General features: G+C 34.7%; 2 protein-coding genes across 3 annotated transcripts in view; one reads left to right on the forward strand and one right to left on the reverse strand.

Annotated features, from left to right (window-relative positions):
- Window positions 1-545: 545 nt before the first annotated feature.
- Window positions 546-15,790, reverse strand: LOC115210939 (leucine-rich repeat-containing protein 42). 2 transcript variants are annotated; one of them, XM_036502299.1, is made up of 6 exons: window positions 15,768-15,790; window positions 5,044-5,520; window positions 4,517-4,635; window positions 2,634-2,722; window positions 2,136-2,319; window positions 546-706 (listed from the first exon to the last, which is right to left on the reverse strand). In XM_036502299.1, the coding sequence occupies exons 2-6, from the start codon at window positions 5,436-5,438 to the stop codon at window positions 624-626; spliced, it is 870 nt and encodes a 289-aa protein (XP_036358192.1). In that variant the 5' UTR covers window positions 5,439-5,520; window positions 15,768-15,790; the 3' UTR covers window positions 546-623. The 2 variants fall into 2 exon arrangements, with proteins under 2 accessions (XP_036358192.1, XP_029635590.1); XM_029779730.2 differs by lacking the exon at window positions 15,768-15,790 and adding an exon at window positions 11,482-11,605.
- The window catches only part of LOC115211090 (intraflagellar transport protein 25 homolog), a 15,088-nt gene continuing 3,544 nt past the window's right edge, over window positions 11,777-23,320 (forward strand). Inside the window, exons 1-3 of the mRNA XM_029779980.2 lie at window positions 11,777-11,952; window positions 20,170-20,276; window positions 22,889-22,963. Coding sequence (XP_029635840.1) covers window positions 11,861-11,952; window positions 20,170-20,276; window positions 22,889-22,963 — 274 coding nt within the window. The 5' untranslated portion in view covers window positions 11,777-11,860. The remainder of the gene's footprint in view (window positions 11,953-20,169; window positions 20,277-22,888; window positions 22,964-23,320) is intronic.

A 23,320-nucleotide genomic window follows, 5' to 3' on the forward strand; every position in this document is an offset into this window, starting at 1 on the left:
AAATAAGAGAGCTGGAGAACAAATTAAAAAATATAAAAATAAAAGAATTACTAAAATTTACATAAGGTTATGCAATCATATGCTACAAACCAAAGACAAACACCCTTTCACCAACAGACATTCACCAACACCCCCCACCCAAGTTGAAGAGTACCTTCAGTTTCTACAGAATTAAACAGATGAGAAACACGTCTCATCTGTACAAGATACCAGTCTATCTCAAGTGACATTTCAGTGATAAAATTGTGGAACACTCTATGCAAGCCAGCAAGACATTTGCGAAATTTACAGTGTAGCTAGTGACTATTGTAATGAACAACTTCTACATTGAAGTGTCTATTTACAAGTAGATGAATTGAGCTTATTGAAGTTAACTATCTTCATCACAAGCAATTCACCAACAGAGGCAGGATATGAAGTACCAACATAATTTGGACCTATAACTGGAGTCATTTGCTCTGCTTCATGATAATCAAGAAAAAATTAAAATTTTTTAAAAAATGGAAATAAGCAAAGAAAAGAAATGAAAGAGTAAAACAGTTCAGCAGAATATAATTACTGTTATTGTTAATATTATTAATGTTATTTATTATAAATACAAAAGTAGAGCAATGAATCAAATTTCACTTCTTCAAAATCAATTGGTATCTTGGTTTGGTGTAGGATTCACATTTGGTTAGTCGAAATTTTAACCTCTGCTTTGAATCTGAATAAAATACAAAGAAACAGAAATATTTATAATCCTTCTTTATCATCATCATTTATTTATTTATTATGCCAATGGGGAAACATAAGGTTTTTTTATAAGAGAGAAAAATTAAATTGAATGACATTCATCCTTTTCAAAATCATTAACAAAGTGAGTTTTTTGTTCTTATGTTAAGATATTCAGGAAAGAAGAGGCAGAGTCCATGACCTTTGCAAAGAAGCGAGATTAATGTAGCTATACACACAGATATGGTTGTGTGGTTAAGAAGCTCACTTTGCAACCACATAGTTTTGGTTCAAACTCATAGCATGACATCTTGAACTAATGTTTCCTACAATAGCTCTGAACCAACCAAAGCCTTGTGATTGGATCTGGTAGATAGGAACTGGATGAAGCATGTCGCGTGTGTGCTTTTATGTTTGTTCGCCACCACAGCTTGACAACTGGTATTGGTGTCTTTATGTCTCCGTTTGACAAAATAGATCAATAGAACTAGTGCCAGGCGTTTAAAGAAAATTAAGTACTGGGGGTCAATCCGCTCGACTAAACTTCTTCAAGGCGATGCCTCCAAAATATATACACACAAACATGCACACCACCATTCAAATTAAAAATGTAAGAAGGGAGACAACTCCAACTAAGGGAAATAATTCCAGATGAAGTAATGTATTCTGGAATGGCACATAAATTTGTACACTCGAAAATATAATCAAAACCAAAATAGATGTTTACACATCTTACAAAAAAAAAAAAAAAAAAAAAAATCAAACCTATATGATATCTCGCAGACTTATGAAAATTACTTAAATAAAAGCAGCACTCTCTACAAATGATTTACGTCGTACTGTCTTATATAAGCAATGTAATCTTCAGAGAGAATTCCCAACAAGTCGGAGGACATGGACAACTAATCCAATCATGACGGAATCTCCCACCAAAGACAACTGCACAAATGATTTGTTTATAAGTGATCAAATGTATGTGCTGTATACATCAGCTCATTCCTGCCATCAAATCAATGTTGCCTGAACAAGTGCATGATGTACCATACATCATGCGTCAAAGTGATTACAGAGCAACATAAGATGAAGTATTTTGCTCAAGAACACAATGCACCACTCACTCCAAGAACTGAAACCATGACCAGAATAAAATAGTAATCAAATGGGTTCATAGATAAAAAGTGGTATAAAACCCCTTGGTTTAAAAAATCCTGTTTCACTTAAATCTTCCATTTTAGATTGGTTTGGCTGGCCAAAATGTATCAATGAGACAGTTCTTTGATGTATGTAGGAAGACACTAACACCAATTAAGAACTGACAGGTTGGAATACCTTTGCTCATTAAGAGTTGGCTTGATGTTAAGTAATACAATTAAGTTACATTCCAAGCAAGAGGGTGGGATGGGGGTGGGGGTTATACTTACAGAAAGAATTTTCTCCCAACCGAGGTCGTTTGCTCTTGTTGTTATACCAAGTCAACCAAGTATTGATTACATTGCTTGCCCAGCCTTCAGTCTGTAAACGAAAACAGCTATCTAGTCCACCAGATACACCTTCCTCTGGAATACACACTTTCATTGACAGTAATTGCAGCTTGGTATCATTTTTCTGTGAATAGAGTGAAACAAGGTGTGAGAGAGAATTCACCGTTATCATCGTTTTAACGTCCATTTTTCCATGGATCAGAAGGATTTTCGCATGGGTCAGATGGATTTTTATTGAGGTAGGTTTTATATGGATGGATACCTTCTTATTGCTAACCCTAACTAGTTTTTAAGCAAGGTAATATTATTTAAAAGAACATGAGTACTGGAATCGATTTGTTTGACTAGAAACCTTCAAGATGGTGCCCCAGTATGGCCACAGTCCAATCAATGAAATAAATAATAGATAAAAAAGAAACAAGTAAAAAAAATACTCACACTAATTGCTGTATTAGAGAGGTTAAGAACACAAAGCAAAGGGTAAGCTTTCAAGTAGCGAATACCATGGATTGTTAATTCAGGGTTTTCTAGGAAATATAAATAAATCATAAAAGTAAGCAAATTTAGTCTGTGCTGGAACAAGAGATTTGATGAATATGAATGGTCAAGAATAAAAATGTATAGCATTAAGTGAGAAACTATTTGCAAATTGCTGTTTAGGACCAGGTGACTGCTAATGGAGCAGACCAATGATCAAAGGTGTTCCAATTGTGATCACACAGTTTTTTCCTATCCAGCATTATGTATCTTTGGCAACATTATTCTATATATGCTGTTCCCTTTTCACTGTACAGTAGGGTGAAAATTGAGGGAGATTTGGCAGTTATTTGCAGCAGGTAGAGTGACCATGTAAAGGGCTATCTTGGCAGCAGTTGGTAGGTGGATAAGTGTGAGGGAGAGTATATGAGTGAATGATTCGGGCTAATTGAGTGAATACATGTTGCAGGTCCAGTGAGTTCATTTAAGTCTGTGTGTGATATATGTAGCTATAATAGTTGCATGGTTGAAAGTGGTAAGTACAAGATAGCTTGCAACTGTAGACAGATGTGATATCAACAAAAGCAAAGAATATAAACATACCCCATATTGGCTGCAATTATCAGATGTAAAATGCTATGGAAACTGCAGAAGTGTATATACATAAGTTTTGCAATACATATTTGTGAAAAAAATGTTCATGCTTGCAAGAAGATCAATAAACAAGCAGATTCAAACAAAATACCTCAATATTTATTCTAAATTACTTACACAGGGACACTGTCACTCCAGCTATTGTAAGTGCAGTGAACCAGTGATATGGTCCATTGGACACATAACTATTGTTCACAAAATGTATATGAAAAAATATTAAGCACAAGTGTGGCTGCATGGTTGAGAAGTTTCTTTCCCAATCATATGGCTTTAGGTTCACAGTTGCATTGCATGGCACCTTGGGCAAGTGTCTTCTACTACAACCCAGGTAACGAAAGCCATGTGAGTGGATTTGACAGCCTGATGGAAACTGAAAGAAGCTCATCATGTGAATTTGTCTCCTTGTCTTAACATCATGTGACAGTTGTAAATGAGTTTCACACATGGTGTTGTTCATTTCTAATATTTATGGAAACATTTATTAGGCCAAAATAAATGGGTGACAAAGCTCAAGATAAAACAATTTCACTTTGTCCCTTTATGTTACATTTTCAAACACTGCCTGTATTGATTTCACCTTCCAACATGATGCCAGATAATTAATATAAATATTTGCTGGCTTGTCCTTTACAGGTACCAGTGCTGTGAAAGTGCTCCTGTACTGGTGGCATATAAAGAGCACCCAGCACACTCTGTAAAGTGGTTGGCATTAGGAAGGGTATCCACACATAGAAACCATGCCACAACATACAACTGCAGTCTGGACAGCTCTCTGGTTGGCCAGCACCATATCAAACCATCCATCCCATGCCAGCATGGAAAATGGACTTAAACAATGATGATGATGGCCCCTAAAATAATGCAAGTTCTTTTGTTTTTTGTTTTTTTTTTCAAAGTTAGTCAAGAGAGAAGCACCCATCAACTTTGTAGGGCCTCTGAGAATGTTGACCCATGTGAATATCTGCAGGACAAATCTACACCAAATATTTGCAACATGATCAGTAAACCATCTAACAACAGAAATTTATTGCTTGGTCTAAAGAAAATAATTGTGAAAAAATTCAAATCAAGCTAGCATGGAAAACTCATTAGAAAAGCAAAAAAGATAAAAAGACAGAAAATTTAATTTCAAAGATGTGAAATTTAAAGAGAAAAAAATTTTTTAAAAAAAAGGCAAAAGGGAGAGATACCTGAAAGATCAAGAGCCTTAAGTAATTTTGGTCCTCGGTTGAACATCCGCAATGGTAAAGTCAGTTTCTGCAAACCGCGGCTTGTTAAGGCATTATCTTGAAGTGATAGAGTATTCAAGCTGAAACAGTTAATGAAAACTTTATTAAATGTTTGTTACGCTATTAATAAGATTACCATTTCCAGACTAATTAACCTCATCTTTAGAGGTGATAGATTTTTTTTTACCTCAGTATTTATATCTACACTATATTTTAATTGGTTCTTATCCACTAAGTTAATTTTTAGCTAAGAAAATAAGATTCCTGGTTCAAATCTAATCAGTGTACTACACATTTTGGAATAAGACACCTGGTGACAATTCACAGATTGAGTAACTACAGAGAGGAATTCTTATATTCTTTCTTGAATTTTATCTAAGTACATAGATTAAATATAATTTAAAATGTAGTGGTTTGAATAAAATGTTCAAAAGTGGTTAACTGAATACACAAACTTTAATATAGGTAGAAAAATGTAATGAACTTACTTAGTGAAACAACTCAATTTGTATAAAATTTCATGGTCATCAGATAATCCACAGTGGCTGAGGTTCAAGGACTGCACACCAGCAAACAGAAGGAAATCATCAGACAAATAGTTCACCAGCAGATGTTCTCGACTTAAATATAAACTCTGTAGAAATTCAGTACTGAAGGCTTTGGAAAAGAGTTCAAGACGTTGGATAACAGTGGGATCTGGTTGAGCAAATTGTTCATTGCGTTCGGCAGCAAGGAAGATTTCTTTACCAAGAAGGTCAGGAAAGTGTTGGAATGATTCAACCAAGTCCAAATTGTCAGCTACGAAGTTAATACATAAAGACAAAAGGGATGGAACAGACTGCCAGGAAAATCTCTCACAGTTAGCTGGAGAACCAGCTGACATCTTACACAGAGAAATCCTGTCTCAATAATGGTGTAAGACACACTGAATTCATTGTGACAGATTCATGCCACCAGATTCAGATCTACAATGAAAAAAGAAAAAAATAACATCAAATAGATGGTGTTTAATTCAATGAACAGAATTCTTCAGGAGGTGCTATAGTAATCCACCGGATTATTGTGATACCTCTATTTTCATTGTAGTATAAACTAAGAGGATTTTTATTTTAGAAAGTATTTTTATAACCTTCTTTAAGCTTGTAGCAAGTGTGAAAGCTATAATACAAGCTAATGAAACAACTATTTAATAGTGTGAATAAAAGTGTGAAAGCTATAATACAAGCTAATGAAACAACTATTTAATACCCCTGTATTACAGCAGTAAACTGTACATCTACGTGATAACTAGTTATAATTAGGTTAATCCAGCCATGTAATCATGTTAATCCATGAAAAATGTAGGCGCTCTAGAATTACCTCCCTTCTCATGTTTTTAGCTGCAAAAGTTGACTTGTAAAAGTTCAAGAGAAACATTAATGGCATCAATCACACTAGTCTTAGAGGGCCAGCAAAGTCTCTTCTACCAGATCCAGAAAATTAGAAAAAAAAAAAAATGAAAAAAGCCATCAGAGGGGCGATGCATACTCTGCATGCAGATAAATCTTTTCACAAATTATAGTGTGGCTTACAATACGTTGCTTACTCATGTATTTTAATTGAACTGAATTAAGCTTTGTGTTTGACTAAACCAGGTTAAGAAATTTGTAAGTTTAATTAAATTTTATTTTTTTGTTAAGTATCACCATTATAGATATTTATACTCTGGTGAAATTAAGAAATCAACTTGTAGATAAACAAAACCCTTGAATCCGTCGATGTACAGACACAGACACACACAGGGTCACATATCTATGTATTTATTTATGTATGCATGAAGATAATCAAACCAAATTTTCATCATTTTGAACCACTCATCCACTGAGTATTTCTGCCAAATTTGGTAAAAATCTGTTCCGCCATTTTCCAGTAATTTTGCAAACACACAGACAAAGACAAAGTGATTACAACACCCTGCTTTCACTTAGGCACCCAGGGTGATTAAATATGGTAAGCATGGGCATAATACAATACTGATGACAAGATATAAAATTTTTCACTACCAACATTCATCCACAAGGAAATAATTTTGAAACTCACATTCTCTAGCCTTGAACAACACAGCCAAAACCATCAAAACTGGGAAAAAAGACAAGCCCCGCAAAGTCTATCTTTCCTGGCAACACCCACAAACATAATAACCAAAACAACATTCTAAAGATGAACTTTTCTTGAAATACAGTGGTTATTGCAGCCCCCACCCCACCCCACCCCATGTCATATCCCAAAATACTACCCAACTGATTGGCAAAGATCCACAGACCAGCATGCTACAACCTGTGGCAAAATGGCAGAATTGTTAGCATACTGGGCAAAATACTTAGTGGCATTTCATCTGTCCTTAAGTTCTGAGCTCAAATTCCACTGAGGTTGACTTTGCCTTTCATCCTTTCGGGGATGTAATCGACTTTCCTCCTCCCCCGAAATAGCTGGCCTTGCACCAAAATGCAAAATGCAAAACCAATATTAAAATTAATATCTTTCATTACACTTGTAATTTGACTGAAAATTCTTTGGGTCTCACAACATTTCATTAGTCTGTACTTAATTATCTATTCTAAAGGTTATGATGTTTAGCTCCAGGTCCCTTGACTAAGCAGCTCTATAATCAAAAGCTGTGCAGCCATGTCCATCTTGATTTTTGTATAACAGGGATTATTACACTGTCTACTTTATTCTTTGCTTTTTAAGACAGTAGGATGTGGGTTGAGGGAGATTTGGCTGTTATTTTTAGCAACCATTTAGAAGCACCCTTGTTGGCCTGTCTAAATTTCATCGTATCTTTTACTTGTCTCAGTCATTTGATTGAGACCATGCAGGAGTAGTGCACTGGAGAATTTTTAGTAGAATGAATCAACTCCAGTACTTACTTTTTTTTCATTTTTAAGCCTGGTATTTATTTCATCAGTCAAGCAGTGGTGGGGGACACACGCGCGCGCATATAAATCCAAATTTTGGGAGTGGAACTGGTAAAATCCAGGCTATGTATATTTCTTAGCTAGCTGATCCTCTGATGTGATAATTTCTCAACTTAGCCAATCATCAAGCTGAAAGTACCTTAATTACATGAAGGTCACATTGTCACTTGGAATTTCTAAGTTAACTCACTGCAGATGTGAGTTCATTCAACTTACATTTGTGGCGAGTTAACTTGGAGTTAGTGACCACGTGGTTTGGGGATTCAGCCCCACTACAACAGCACCTTGGACAAGTGTCTTCAACTATAGCCCCAGGCTGATTATTGCCTTGTGAATGAATTTGGGAGATGGAAACTGTGTGGGAGCGCATTGTATCTGTATGTATATGTGTGTCTTTTTATCACTCCCTCACCACTTGACAGCTGGTGTCGGTTAGTTCACTTCTCCATAACTTAGTGGTTTGGCAAAAGTGACCGACAGAATAAGTATGGAAGTTGAAAAACAGGTACTAGGGTGAATTCTTTCAATTAAACCTTTCAAGGTGTTACCTCATTATGGTTGTATTCCATTGATTGAAATAAGCAATGGATAAAAAAAAATACAAAACCTTTTAATCTTTATATTTTATAGGTTATGGTAATGTCTTATCCAGAAAATGAAATCAAAGAGGCAGTTATGCATTGGTCACCAAAGACTGTTGTAGAGATGTAGCAGCCAAATGAGTACTGCAGTTCAGTGCTCTTTGCTTTATCATAACTTCCTTAATAATACGTTTTTAAACAAAATTTTGCAGAGATATGTTTTCAAAAGTGTAGACTATGACAATGTTGAAATATTTTAAATGAATTTTTTTCATATAGGAAAAGCAAAAAAGTTTATACCTTTTTGACCATTTAATGACTTATAGATTATTGCCCAACATGGTGTTATCAAAATAAAAGAAACAGGATCCAGAATACTTTTGATCTGCATTGTAGTAGGCTAAACAAACACATTTTTTGTATCATTTTTGCATCATGCCTCCCAATTTCATATAATAATAGATTATAATATAAGAAATAGTACTAGTTCAATTAATTTCAGTTTTTTGGGGTTTTTTTGATGTTGTGAAACAATTATGGTATGAAATTCTTTTCTTACCAAATATTAAAATAAAAATTTCATCAATGCAATTGTAATCTATACCTTCAAAAACATCTCTATATTATGTTCATGAAATATGCAATACTGAGTTATAAGAAAATGTCAGGTTGGGCACTAAACTGTAGATAATTGTTAAAAGTTCCTCACATTACTCTGTAATTTGATTTGGCATCTGTCAATATCTCAGTAGCTCTTTTGTAATATACCTCCTAGATTTTTGGTGACTTGCTGTACTCAACAAGAACCATACTCCACAGCAGAAGTGTTAAGGCCACTCCCCCTGGTAAATAGGACTGGTCTGCCAGAGTCCAGTGACATGTAAAAAGCACTCAACACATTCAGTAAAATGGTTGGCATTAGGAAGGACATCCAGCTGTAGAAACCATGCCAAATCCAACTGGAGCCTGGTGCAGCTCTGGTCAAACCATCCATGCCATACAAGTATGGCAAACAGACATATGATGATTGTACTTAAGTAGAATTAGCACAATTTCTTATACAACCTTCAAATTTTAGGGATCAAACTGAGATAGTCTTTAAATTATAGTTCTCATATAAGTGTTTGCATGAAGAATTTTTCTTATGTGCATCCGTCTCTTTCCTGTAATAGGATTTAAAATTTCAAACAGAGAGTTTGAGCATGCTAGTCATTATTTATAAGAAATAAAATAGGAAAACCATTAACTTTATTTTCTATTAAAGAACCCAGTCACAAACAAAATGTTTTTAAACTGCAATACCTACTTGTAATATGAGAGTATTATAACAATGTAAGTACATCATATACCCACAAGTAAAGACATTAATATTTCTTAATCTTTTCTTCTTAGAATTTAAATTTCAGTAACCTGAATATTCTGTAACATTTTGCTTATGAGACAACAAATGGAACACTGGGATATGCCAGAGACTGTCCAGGTCAAACTAGGTCACATGGCATGCCTACAAATTCACTAATTAAGCAGAAGACTGTTCTTGTTGCACAGATGATTTATTTCTTCAAATAAAGTGCACATAAATTGCAAATATGGAAAACTTTCCCCCTTAATTGCACTTCACTTACAGAAACAAATTTGTCCATGCCAATTACAACTTGACAATGTGGAACCGGTGTGCTAAAAACATTACAGCAAGTTTATCGACTGAACTGACAATCCTGCTTATTGAGAAGCTGAACACGCTTAAAATTCGTAACAAAATGCTTACATACATTTCCACGTGTTGCATGACTAGGGGGAAAATGACAAAAAAGAATGAGATTATTAAATTCGTATCTAGATTGTAAGAAACAGAAACAAAATGTATTAAAATTGTCAAATTTATCTCCAAAAGACTACGAGCATAAATTCGCAACACTGCAAAATTTACGAGTTGCATTAAAAGGTTGATACAATCGTATGTGTAGTTGAATCATAAAATGACCTGTTACTAGTTATGTTAATTGTCTTCTAGACCATGGTTTGCTACTAAGTTGGTTGAAGATAACAATTATGCTGCAGGAGTTAATGACCAGGTAGTGTATGAGAGAGCACTTCCTAAACAACCACTCTTTTTTTCTAATTAGATAACAAGCAAACCTAAACCACGTAAGCTTTTATTAAAAATCTCCCACATACACGCAATCAAGTCAATGTGTGCGTGAACTGAACGATCTACTAGATTTTCCAATGTATTTTGACAACTTTTCCAAAACATTTATTTTTGCCACTTCATACCTCATTTGTCATAGTTGTGTGGCATCAAGTCAACCGTGAAAAAAAAACCAGATCTATGATGAACGGCATTCCAGCCGGGACCACCACATAGTATTATCGAGTTCAATGAATCCTTCTTTCTTTGAGAAAGTTAAAAGCTATAACATGAAAGTTTGGATATTATTTCTAGCAGGTCGAACGCCGATGTAGTGGTTCCCTCAATTAGTTCGCATGACATGTGAATACTAGAGATAATAGTTTGTTTGTTTTTTTAATGCCGACCGTGGAATTGTTTTTCAAACATACACAAGTACAGAGTGACGAGTATAAACACTCAAAGATGTTAGAATTGCTAAATTTCACAACTGTATTTTTAATAAAAGGTAGATATTGTTGTTTAACCCGGGGTCATTACTGGTTGAACAAACGTCTAAGAACGGTCATGGCCGTTGCGTTTTTTCCTCTTTGGAATAGTATACCCAAGACATTATCCAATGCGTCCTTTGAAAAGACCGTCGAGGTTTGAAGCAAATTTCGCTGCTATTTCTGACAAGTCCATCAATCACGTACAGGTTCCGTAATGGTGATGGTTCGTTCATATAAAGAACATCTACTTATTAGAAAAGATTTCGGACAAAAAATTAGAAGAAATTTACTATTATGCAAGCTGTAAATAATGAGATTAAGCGCAACTGAAGTTACTAAACGATTAATATATTAAATATTTTAACATTAAACAGTAGATACCTAGCAAATTTAGTGCTGTTGGGCTTTAGTAAAGAGTAATACAAATAATTCAAATAGTGAAAAACAAGTGAAGAAGTCTAATGTTTCAGATAGAAAACTTCGTCGGCGGGAAATGAAATGTCAACTGGAATAGTAATAAAATAATAAACTTGGATAAATGAGATGAGGTTTAAAAAAAAAAAGGAGGAAAGGGTAACATGTAAGTTTGGAGGGAGGCGACAATGGTCAGAAAGAAGAAAATAAAAGAAAGCGCTCGCCAACGAAGAATTCATGCTCGAAACATGAGATTTATCTTCTTTCTCAGAATAAAACTTAGTCCATTGTATGAATTAATTATTATAACTATTATTAACTCGACTGACGTTAATAGAATTATTCAACTCACCTGCTCTGTATTGCAGATTCCCGCGGTTTTAAGCAGAGTTAAAATCGGAAATTTGTAAAGGAACGATCAAACCGCTTAGGTTTTATATATTTTATTTTGGTTTCAACTAAAATGTAAATAATATTTTTTTTCTATCTCGTAACAATAAATTAATGGCTTTAAAAATTTTATTATTACATTGAATTGTTTTATAAAATAAAATGATTTTTGAAAAGTAAATTATTTTATTTTATTTCACTTTGGCTCGTTGACAAAACGTGGACATCGTTTTTCGTTTTGACGGTAAACATTTTATTCTCTTTTTTAGTTAACTATAATCCTGTAACTTGGCAGTTGTTTCGAGTTACTTGGACAACAAAACTACAATTAATACAAGAGAATGTTAGATTTAGCACTTTCAGAAAATGGCACTAAAATTGGTCTGGCCACTTCCAGTGATGAAGAATATCCGCCAGAAAATATAATCGATGGGTAAGGGATTCTATTCGAACTCACATTTATCTAACACCTGTCTGCATTTTTGTTTATTTGTTGCCATGGTTTCAGAAACAATAATTTACTGTATTTACTAATTCTGTGGTCGCTTGTCTTACTAGAAATAAAAACTAAAATGCCTTAAATCTCATCCTAACATTAAAAAAAAAAAATTGAAGATCACATTAAATGGACATCCCAGAGTTTAAGTTCCGAAACAGAAACTTTTCAAAATAGAAAATAAGTTGGTTGATTCATTTGCGCATGCAAAAATATGCACTATTTTACAAGTTACTGGGAAACGATCAAGTTAATGAAATTTCGTAATTCTTCTTTTTAAGTTTTCAACTTCAAACGGACGTTTTAGCTTGTTCGCTGACTTCTTTTCTTTTCTTAATACCTGTCTTTTTTATAGAAGCGTTCTAACCAAGACCATTCCGTTTGTTTTCTTTTTTCTTAATTACACTGTAGTGACTTCATTCCACCTAGGACTTTGTTTTCTTGTATCTTCTTTAATAAGGCATATTTTGTACAAGGAAATCAACCAACTTAATTTCTATTTTGAAAATTATGTTTTGAAGTTTTTGAACTCGGAGATATCCCATTAAATAATGTCGATCTACACGATTGTGGCTGGAATGTCTTTAGTCGTTGGTCTGCTTGATTAGAGTTAACCTGTGGTTAAACAACCTGTATTTTGGGCGAAGGAGTTGATGTAAAATATCAAGTTCATTGCTCTTTTGTTCTGAGGATGTTTCTCTGCTATACTAAATCCACTTGTATTTGTTCTTTATTTCGAACCCCATTGAAGGGCAAGGAATGTCAAAATCGGTAGAATGGCAAACAATATTCTTTGTTATATTTTGAAAATATATGACCGTGTGCCTACTCTCAAAATCATTGTGGAATCAGTTCGTAGTTCTTCAACATCAACTTTGCCTTTTCTTCTGCTGAGGGAATAAGCACTAACAAAATACAGTTTCAAGTCAGTTGAAGAAATCTATCGTCCACTGGCATAATTAAAACTGATTGTCACAACATCTCATTAACCCTCTTCTAATTCTCTCCTTTCAAAAGCCACAAGACTGCTACTCAATTCCAGTTTATTCAGCATGAAAGCACTAAACAGAGTACTTTTCTATTGTGACTACTTCTTCCAGAATTTATTCCTTCAAGGTTATCAGTAGCATTTATAATAAAATGGGGCATGTGCACTTGGTTTTGAACCCATAAATTATGGAGTTGGTAGTGTAATATTGTATCCACTCAATTATATAACTGTCTCCTAATTTTTTTAATTTCCAGTTTTGATTTTGAAAGCAAAAATTTGTTACTTGGGCTATTGATGAGAAACCATCCACATGACAAAAGATGGTGAGTGGTATACCATAGGGGTCAGAGGCTGAACTTTTGCTATTTGTTATGTACAAATATGCATTAATGAACAGATCAAAGTCATCAATAACAATAAGCTACTCTTCTGTGGAAGAAACAAAAAGATACAAGAAAATGTGTGAAAGTAGTGACTTGGAAAATGTTTAGAAAAGTGGCTGTTGAAATCTCATCCCAAGAAAAGCAGATCTATAATAGAAAGAATGACATGAAGAAAAATATGAAACATGCGAGAGCTGACTGGATACTTTGTAAAGGATAGATTTCAAATTCTGCTGCAGTTCAATTATTATCCATTCCACCAAGGACAATAAAACAAATATAACTTATACACTGAGAATCAGTAAAATAATATAAATAATATACTAGCACCATTGTATTTCTATAAAGAAGATTACATTAAAAGTGTACTACATTACTTACAAAGAGCTTTTAAGAGCCAGTGCATAGCTCTGATTTCATGGTATTAAATGGATGAAATATCTCATAGTGGGTAGGAATCCAGCCTTTCACAATTGACAGGAGAGATCTCTGTGGTCACTCAATCTGCTAAAAATAGCAGTCAAATCTCCTTCACATAATATCTACCATCATAGGAAATGACTATTAGATTATGTAGTTTGGGGTCCCCTGCACATCAAAAAAGGTGAGATTACTATGGCAGGTATTCCTTTGATCATAGTCTGCAGACTTGGAACTAAGCTGAAGTAACTTAGATAAACTAAGGCATTGTAGAATAAATTGTTCTCCTAGAAACACAATGAAGTGATTGCAATTGATTTGAAGTCATAACTTATGAGCAAATAGTTCAGTACTTTATCCATACGATCATCCCACTACTACACTCCTCTAAGCCTGTATTGAATCACTTGACCTGCTAGAAGAAGCAGCCATATCTCTCACAAACCACATCTTACCCCCAGGAAAAAGAGACTCATTGAGTAATGTAGTCCTAGCTGTATTCTTGAAAAGGAAAATAATTTAGGATGGGCACGACTGGAACACCTTTGATCATAGTGTACTGAATCTAAGGTGACTTGGATTTCAATAATAACTAATACATGTCAAGCCATAAAATAACTCCTGTGTCACTTGATATGCTAGAAATGACAGTGTACTCTCTTTCAAATCATACCCTATGATCTTAAAAAGGAAGGACACATTGGGTAATATTGTTCTAGTTAAATAAAACTGGATGGACACGGCTGGAATGCTTTTGTTCATAAGTTTGCTCAATTGGGGCTGATCTAGAATTAAACAACAAATTCATGACCACACTGTCCAATGTGTCCTTCCTTTTTAAGATAGTAGTAGCAGAGTGTGATTTGAGAAAATTTGGCTGTTAACTCCAACAGACGAAAAGATCAGATAGAGCTTCCTTCATTGGCTTATTGGGTAACCCTGAGTCAATGGAATAAACCTATGATTATAAGTGTCTCTGCTGTGACCATTCTCATCTTTTATTCTGGGATTTATTAAACGTTTGTTTCCTTTTTTGAAAATGGTAGGTTATGATTTGAGGGAGAATTGGCTGCCATTTTTTGCAGATCAAATGATTGTATATAATTTTCGTCATTGATTTGTTACTACTTGGAATTAAAAAATGGCCAGTGAATATTAAAAGTTTGAAGTTGGGTATTAAAAAAAAAAAAAATGGTTGCTTGCAAGGGAGGCCACTCTTGTAGAAAGGAATGCCAAAACCGGCAGGGTCATCGTAGCCTCTCATCTTTCAGGAACCGAAAAAATTAAATAGCAATCAAATACTGGGGTCAATGGTATCGACTAACCCACTCCCTTCAAAATTGCTTTTGTACCTAAAATTCAAAAACCGTTATTAATTTTCCGTGTGTGAGCGGTGAATGGCAGAATCGTTAATGTCGGGGAACATGTTCTTTACATTCTGCGTTCAAGCCCCGCCGATATTAACTTTGTCGGTCAATATAAAGGTCTTCACCCGGGAACAAAAAAATAATAAACCAGCCTGGTGGGTGTTAACAAGTATGTAGAAAACGAATAAGAAAAAAATGCGCGCTGAGGAGGGAACTTTCGGAAAATTCACAAGATCCGATTTTTCCGTCATAACTTCCGGGAAAATGGATATATATTGATTTTTCTTTATGGAATCCCACGTTTTTGTTTATGGAAGATCCGATTCTGAAAAAAATATTTTCAAAAATCGCATTTTCAAAATTTCAATCCCCCTCTCCTTTTCATTTTTCATTTTTTCCGGAGATTTTTTGTTTTTTGTAAAATACGTTGAAAAATTACGATTCTGAAGAAAATTTGTTTGTAAAATTTCGATTTTTCAACAAAACAAAAAGAATACATACCCTCAGGCCTTCATGCAGGCTATTCAAATGTTAGAAATAACAGCCAAATCTCACAAAGCTGCGAAAACATAATATAATAAATGTACTCACCTTTCTGCAAAGATTTCTTTGAGAGTAATTTCCCGTAGTAATATGACAAAATAATTCATGTGAAATTAAAGTGGGGTTTTTTTTTGGGGGGGGGGTAACTTTTTTAAAGACTATTTTCGAATTTTTTTTCCATCAATCTACGTGAGAAAATATGGAGATTAAGAATATGGAAAAAATAAACACAAATTTAAATTTAAATTTTTTCAGACTCGTAATCTCCGTGTTTTTCTACGTATTTCGCAAAAGAAAAAAGATTTCCCGGAAAAAGTGAAAAATGAAATTGAAATTTTGAAAATGCAATTTTTGAAAAAAAATTTTTTTTTAGAATCGGATCCTCCATAAACAAAAACGTGGGATTCCGTAAAAAAAAAATCAATATATATCCATTTTACCGGAAGTTATGACGGAAAAATCGGATCTTTTGAATTTTCCGAAAGTACTTCCGGGTCATTTTCTACACCCACCAGCCTGGTTTATTTTTGTTCCCGGGTGAAGACCACTTTGTCTTTATTGCTGTTGAATTCAATGGAATCGATTAATGAACTCACCGTAAAATTGCTGGCCCTATACCTCAATTAGAGATGATTATTCATTTTCCGAAAGATAAAATAACCCTCTCTATGTAGATTGTGAGTCCAGTATATTCCCAATATGTTAAAAAGTGTGGTGAGTGACATAATTCTTAAACAAATGTTTTTAATTAAAAATAAACTTGTTTGCTAAAATAATTGGATAAGTGACAACGTAAAACAATTAAAAGTCGCAAAAATAGATCTCTATCAAAAACTTATATCTTCTCGCATAGTTTTTTTTTTTTTAGGACACATCTATCTTCGTTCAATTTTATTCTATTTTGGAAAATTTGATGCTACTGTGATCTTCGGGAAACAAAAGTACTAGAAAGAGAGAGTGAACATGTGAGTGTGTGTGCAGTTGAACAATGTTAAAATGCACAAGGGAGACGACTGCATCGGTATACTATCGGTATATATGATGCAGGGGAGAGAATTGCGTCGTTTCTGGGGGCATTTAATGTAAATGACGGTAGAAGTGCATTTGCTATTAGTAGAAGGGACCAGCAAAAGTGAAAGATATGGCAAATGTGGCGAGATCTCGAGAGAAAGTGGATTTTATAAATGTAATGAATAAAACTGAGATGTATGGGAATATACTGTGTGGTAAAGCCTGTCCAAGTCCACTCCGTTTTGGAAAGACGATGCTCCATTGATTAAAAATATTCCCTTTGCCAAAAGAAATGTGACATAATTATTATTAGACAACAATATTTAAAATATCTCCATCACTTTATGTTCTGAGTTCTATTTCTCCCAGAAAGACAGAGACATATTGAATCATAATAGGTTTTTCCACTCATAGGAGATATTACTTATTAGTTTCCCCTCATTGATGGAAATCAATTAAGTTCCTGTATGCTGCTGAAATTGTGTGTATAGGTGCACATCAGTCAAGCCATGAGTAACTTGGGCTATTATGATAGCAGCTTTTCTGTCTCAAAAACAAGGCATTGGGTGGATGCTACTCCAAACTCTGGAGGTTCCCTGTAGACAGGATGCTAGTTTTCTGCAAAGTTAACCCTACCTGCTATTGTTAGTACTAGATCTCATTTTCAGCTGAATGAAGTAGAATTATCCTGCTCCAGGCACAATACATAGGCCACTCAGGGAATCAAATGCATGGCCTTATGATTGCGAGTCCAGTGAACAGACCTTGCAAATATAACATTATTATTGTTGTTGTTGCTACTGATCTAATTAAGGCTAGCAGACTAAATGCTTAATGGCGTTTCTTCCAGCTCTTTACATTCTAAAGTTGACTTTGCTTTTCATCCTTTTGGAGTTGATGAAATAAAGACCAGTTGAGGACTGGGATCATTGTAATCAACTTGTCCCTTCCCCTAAAATTTCTTGTCTAATGCCAAAATTAGAAAGAATTATTATGGATTTAATTAAGATAAAGTGATGAACTAAATTCAGTTTCAAATCCTGCTGGGTTCGAATTTGGATTTTTCGTGACTGGAGTTTGAAATTGACTCAAACTAACAACACCACTTTAACTACAATCTTTGTACTTGAGTAATCATTTTCATTATTGACATTGGGAGTAAGGATGACAGAATTGTTTTTGCACTGGGCAAAATGTTTAGTGGCATTTCATCCATTTTTGTATTCTGAGTTCAAATTCCACCAAAGTCGACTTTGCTTTCATCCTTTTGGTATCAATAAAATAAGTACCACTGGGATTGATGTATTTAACTTATCCCAACTCCCCGAAATTGCTGGCCTTACACCAAAATTTGAAACCATTATTAACACTGAAGTTGGTGAGGGTGAGGGGAAATATTAGTGTTGGATTAAATGTCTTGCATTCAATACTAATGTTCATTTATATGTTAAAGTTTCATTCAGGAGGTATATAAAAAAAGAGGAAACAGCTTAGAGTGGTATATGAAAAATGCCGTGGAGCCATTGTTGAAGCATACAAAGAAGGCTAACGTCATCAAAACTGAAAATTGTGTAATGAAAGAAAAATTTAAACAAGAGATGAACACAGAAAAAGCAAGGAAGGAAAAAAATGTACGGTCTGTTTGCAAGAGATCTGAACACGAAGACGGATACCGAGGACTGGTGGTTATGGATGAGGAGTAGTGACCCGAAGATAGAGACAGAAGCACTCATATGCACAGCTCAAGAATAAGCATTAAGGACCAACTATGTGAAGTGCAGAATATTCAACAATATTCAACGCTACTGACAGTGACAAATGCAGAATGCGTAGTGAGAGGGGTGAAATGGTATGGCACATCATCAGCAAGTGACTGAAATTGGCACAACGTGAATATAAAAGACGCCATGACAATGTGGCAAGAACGATCCATTGGGAGCTCTGTGGAAATCTTGGCCTACAAAGAGCAAAGGCATGGTATGATCAAACCCCAGAAGGAGTCACGGAGAATGAGAATTATAAAATCCTGTGGGATACAATGATCCAGTGCGATCACCTGACCAGATGTCTGTTGTGGTGAATGAAAAAAAAGAACGTTCATGATAATCGACATAGCATGCCCCAGTGACAACAGGATCAATGTGAAAGAAGAAAAAATAAACAACTATAATGATTTGAGTGGAGGTGCATGGCTTAGTAGTTAGGGTGTCAGCATCATGATTGTAAGATTGTGGTTTCAATTCCTGGACTGGGCTATGCATTGTGTTCTTGAGCAAAACACTTCATTTCATGTTGCTCCAATCCACTCAGCTGGCAAAAATGAGTAAAGCTGGCATCCCGTCCAGCTGGGGAACACATATGCCATAGAAACCAAGAAACTGGGCCCACGAGCCTGGCTAGGCTTTAAAAGGCGCAGATGGAGAGAGAAATGATGATTTGAAGTGGGAAATATGAAGGTTGTGGTCAATGAGGAGAGTAGACATGATACCAATAGTAATTGGTGCACATGGAAATATCAGCACTCCACTACCAGCATGGCTAAAAAAGATTGGTGCAAGTGTAAAGGTAGAACACCTTCATAAATCAGCATTACTTGGAACTACAAGAATTCTACACAGAGTTCTTGAAGCATGACCAGTAAACAAGTATTACTTTAGTCTGCTGACTATGGACAGCTGACACTTTCCATCACACCCAGCAGAATAAGCTATGAGTTTTCATCACATAATAATTATAATTTTTACACAAGGCCAGCAATTTTGGGAAAGGCGGCTGATCGATTACACTGACCTCAGTGCTCTTCTGGTACTTATTTTATCAATCCTGAAAGGATTAAAAACAAAGTCAACCTCAGCAGAATTTGAACTCGGAATGTAAAGACTGACAAAATGCTGCTAAGTATTTTGCCCAGCATGATAATGATTCTGCCAGTTTGCCATCTAAATAATAATCCTTTCTACTAAAGGCACAAGGCCTGAAATTTGTGGGGAGGGAACTAGTTGATTACATCAACCGCAGTACACCACTGGTACTTAATTTATCGATCCTGAAAGGATGAAAGGCAAAGTTGACCTCAGCAGAGTTTCAGCTCAGAACATAAAGACTAACAAAATGCCACTAAGCATTCTGCCAGCTCACCACCTTCACAACATAATAATAATAATAATAATAATAATGATAATAATGGTTTCAAGTTTTGACACAAGGCCAGCAATTTTGGGGGAAGTGGGTAAGTTGATTACCCCAGTGCTCAACTTATATTTATTTTATCAACCTCAAAAGAATGAAGGCAAGGTCAACCACAGTGGAATTTAAACTCAAACTGTGAAGCCAGATAAAATGTCCCTAAGCATTTTGTCTAGCATTCTAACAGTTCTGTCAACTTGCCACCTTAATCATAATAATAATAATGATTTTCTTTTTTTTTTTTTTTTTCCAGTAAGACTGAAACATTTTGGACAATGACAGGTCTTTTCCCACAAGAGTTTGTACTCAGTTTTCCATCACTAATGGAGATCAATGAAATTGTTATATTATGTTGTAATGGTAAGTATAGTTAATTATTACCAATTATGCCAGATTTGGCCTTATAAAGGGATCAGTAACACTATGTGTATATCTTGATTAAGCTTTGGGAATAATAATTGTTTCTAACATAAGCACGAGTCTACAAACTTGGTGGGGTGGGGATTAATCAAGTAAATCAATCTAGTACTTGACTGGTACTTTATTTTATTGATGACAGAAGAATAAATTGAACCCAGAATTTAAATAACTAGAACAAATATTGCAAGGCATTTTTTCCAACACTACTAATTTTGCCAATCTGCCACTCTAGGTGTAAAAATAGATCTAATGCATAGAAGACTGTTCATAATGTTGTGAGATTATAATTTTGTGGATTATTAACTTCATCTTCAATTCCTCTTGCAAATAAAGTCACTCATCTACAGTAGACTAGCATTCTATCCAGAAGGGTATTTGTCTCTTAACAATTACTAATGCTTCACTAACCAAATCAACAGTGTTCTGGACTACTGTTAGACAGAGAATCTAACCATGTGAAGATTATTTCCACGATTGTTACACTAAACTCTCAAATAGTCCATCCCAACTAGTTATAAATAGTTATATATTTCTGACTCATTAGATCACCTCTTCTGGTACCCTCTCTTCTATAATGATGCCAAAACTGCATCCTAAAGATTTTACCTCCTCTTTAGAGCTGGAAAATATTTCAGTTTTGATCATTTGATAACCCTCTAGAAAACTCAGTGTGACCCACATTGGAGTTCTGGTAAACACGTTCTTATTCCTATCTCCCTATCATACTTTGACCTCTCAATATCTGGCATAAAGTCACCTCCCTCTCTACTGCACTCCAACTCAGTCAAGGTAACTTTTTTTGCCTTGTGAGTTATTTGGCAACCTCACTAGTGCAGGTGCCTGAAAAAATGCACCTATTGCACTCTGTAAAGTATTTGGCATTAGAAAGGGTATCCAACCATAGAAACTGTGCCAAAGCAGACGTTGGATCTGGACACAGTTCTCCAACTCACAAGATCCTATTGAATTGTCCAACATATGCCATTATAGAAGACAGATGTTAAATGATGATGATGATGGGAGTGGTCTTATATGCGAGTCATGTGATAATTGAGTTAATTGATTATATCAGTTATTTCGCTATGTTCGTTCTGGACAGCATAGAAAGACCATCCAGCTGACTGACAAAATTTCATTTTGCACTGTCTGTTTGACAGTGGACCTTTATCACCTTTAGCCAGTCCCCAAAAGGTTTGTTTCTCTTAATAAGGAGGTTTGTAAAAGGAAGTGGAATCTGAACTCAGAATACAAGAGACCAGAACAAATACTGCAAAGAATTGAACCTGGTTTTCTAACAGTTCCACCATTCCACTGCCCTGGGCTGGTACTTTATTGACCTTAAAAGGAAGAAGAGCAAAATTAACCCCATCAGAATTTGAACTCAAGAAAGCACAAAACCAGAACAAATACCACAAGGTATTCATCCCTGTACTCTTGGTGCAGACATAGCTGTTAAGTTTGCTTCCCAACCACGTGGTTTGGGGTTCAAGGTACCATTGTATGGTACCTTGAGTAACTGTCTTCTACTATAATCCTGGATTGACCAAAGCCATGTGAGTAGATTTAGTAGATGGAAACTGAAAGAAGCATGTTGTGCATGTCTGTTTGTATGTATGTGTGTGTGTATGTATGTGTGTCTGTATGTGTGTATGTATGTGTGTATATATATATATATAAATTAGAAACAACCACCTTTTATCAATTCAAAATGAAAAATTAAATTACACCATCTAGAAAATTACATATAATAGATATATTAAATATAAGATAAAAAATATACCGAGGATTAAGTAATGTGCAAAATAATAAATAAACCAAATATATACGTTTTATTTATTATTTTGCACATTACTTAATCATCTGTATATTTTTATCTTATATTTAATATTTCTACTATATGTAATTTTCTAGATGGTGTAATTTAATTTTTCATTTTGAATTGATAAAAGGTGGGTTTTTTCTAATTTATATATATATTATATTTTGTGAAATTTGATTTAGTATTTCTAAATTGAATTTTTCCCTGTAAGTTTGGAATAATATTCCCTCAAATTATTATTATATATATATGTATATTATATGTATGCATGTATATATATATATATATATATATATATATATTTGGAGCGGGTGTCCTCTTTCTTGACATTGCATAATAGTTATAAGTACCACCGTCATACAGACAGGGACCATTCATTTCTAATATTCTGTACAAACATGTCTGGTCAAGGAAATATTACTTTACTCAGAAACATGTCAGGGTTGGCAACAGTAAGGGCTTCTAGCCATAGAACGTCTGTCACAATACACCCTGTCTGATCCATACAAGCATGGAAAAGTAGGCATTAAAACAATGATGAATACTTTAATATCTCTTCTAGTTTGCTGCATTCTTTTCTCCCAATTAAATAATAGATGCCGAATTGTTTGTTTGTTTGTTTTTACTTGCTCGTTCTTCCTTCTAACATCCAGCATAAAAATACACTAAACAACCATTTCAAAATATCTAATCTGATTGTAATAATGCTTTGTTTCTTTTCAAATTCATTCAGTGGCAGACTTGAGAATTGAATCAAGTATGAAAAGTAGCCTAGACTCCGGTGACTGGAATTTTCTGGCTGAAAGCAGTTAAGTTATGCTTTTATTATGTTTGTTTCTTTTTCATTTTCTTTTTTGTAATTCCTTTTATTATTTGACTCATTCTTGATGTGGGAAGGTATAGCTATATAGTTAAGAAGCTCATTTCCCAACCACATTGAATTGGTCTCAGTCCCACTGCATTGTACCTTAGGCAAGTGTCTTCTACTATAGCTCCAGCCAAAGCATTGTCAGTGGATTTGGAAGATGGGAAACTGAAAGAAGCCTTATCATATACATATATGTGCATCTCTCTCTCTCTCTCTGATATATATATATATATATATATGTAGGTCCCGGGTTGAGTTGGGGTTAACCACAGTAAATAAGGTACTCAATACATAGCA

The sequence above is a fragment of the Octopus sinensis genome, linkage group LG4, assembly GCF_006345805.1.
Source record: "Octopus sinensis linkage group LG4, ASM634580v1, whole genome shotgun sequence".
Lineage (NCBI taxonomy): Eukaryota > Metazoa > Mollusca > Cephalopoda > Octopoda > Octopodidae > Octopus > Octopus sinensis.

Bases quoted from the DNA above. Each gene is read 5' to 3' on its own strand.
- LOC115210939 (XM_036502299.1), bottom strand. From the start codon at position 5,438: ATGTCAGCTGGTTCTCCAGCTAACTGTGAGAGATTTTCCTGGCAGTCT. The intron at 4,636-5,043 runs GTAAGTTCATTA...TAACTGTTTCAG, and splicing joins AAATTGAGTTGTTTCACTAA to CTTGAATACTCTATCACTTC. The intron at 2,723-4,516 runs GTATCTCTCCCT...TATATTTCCTAG, and splicing joins TAAGGCTCTTGATCTTTCAG to AAAACCCTGAATTAACAATC.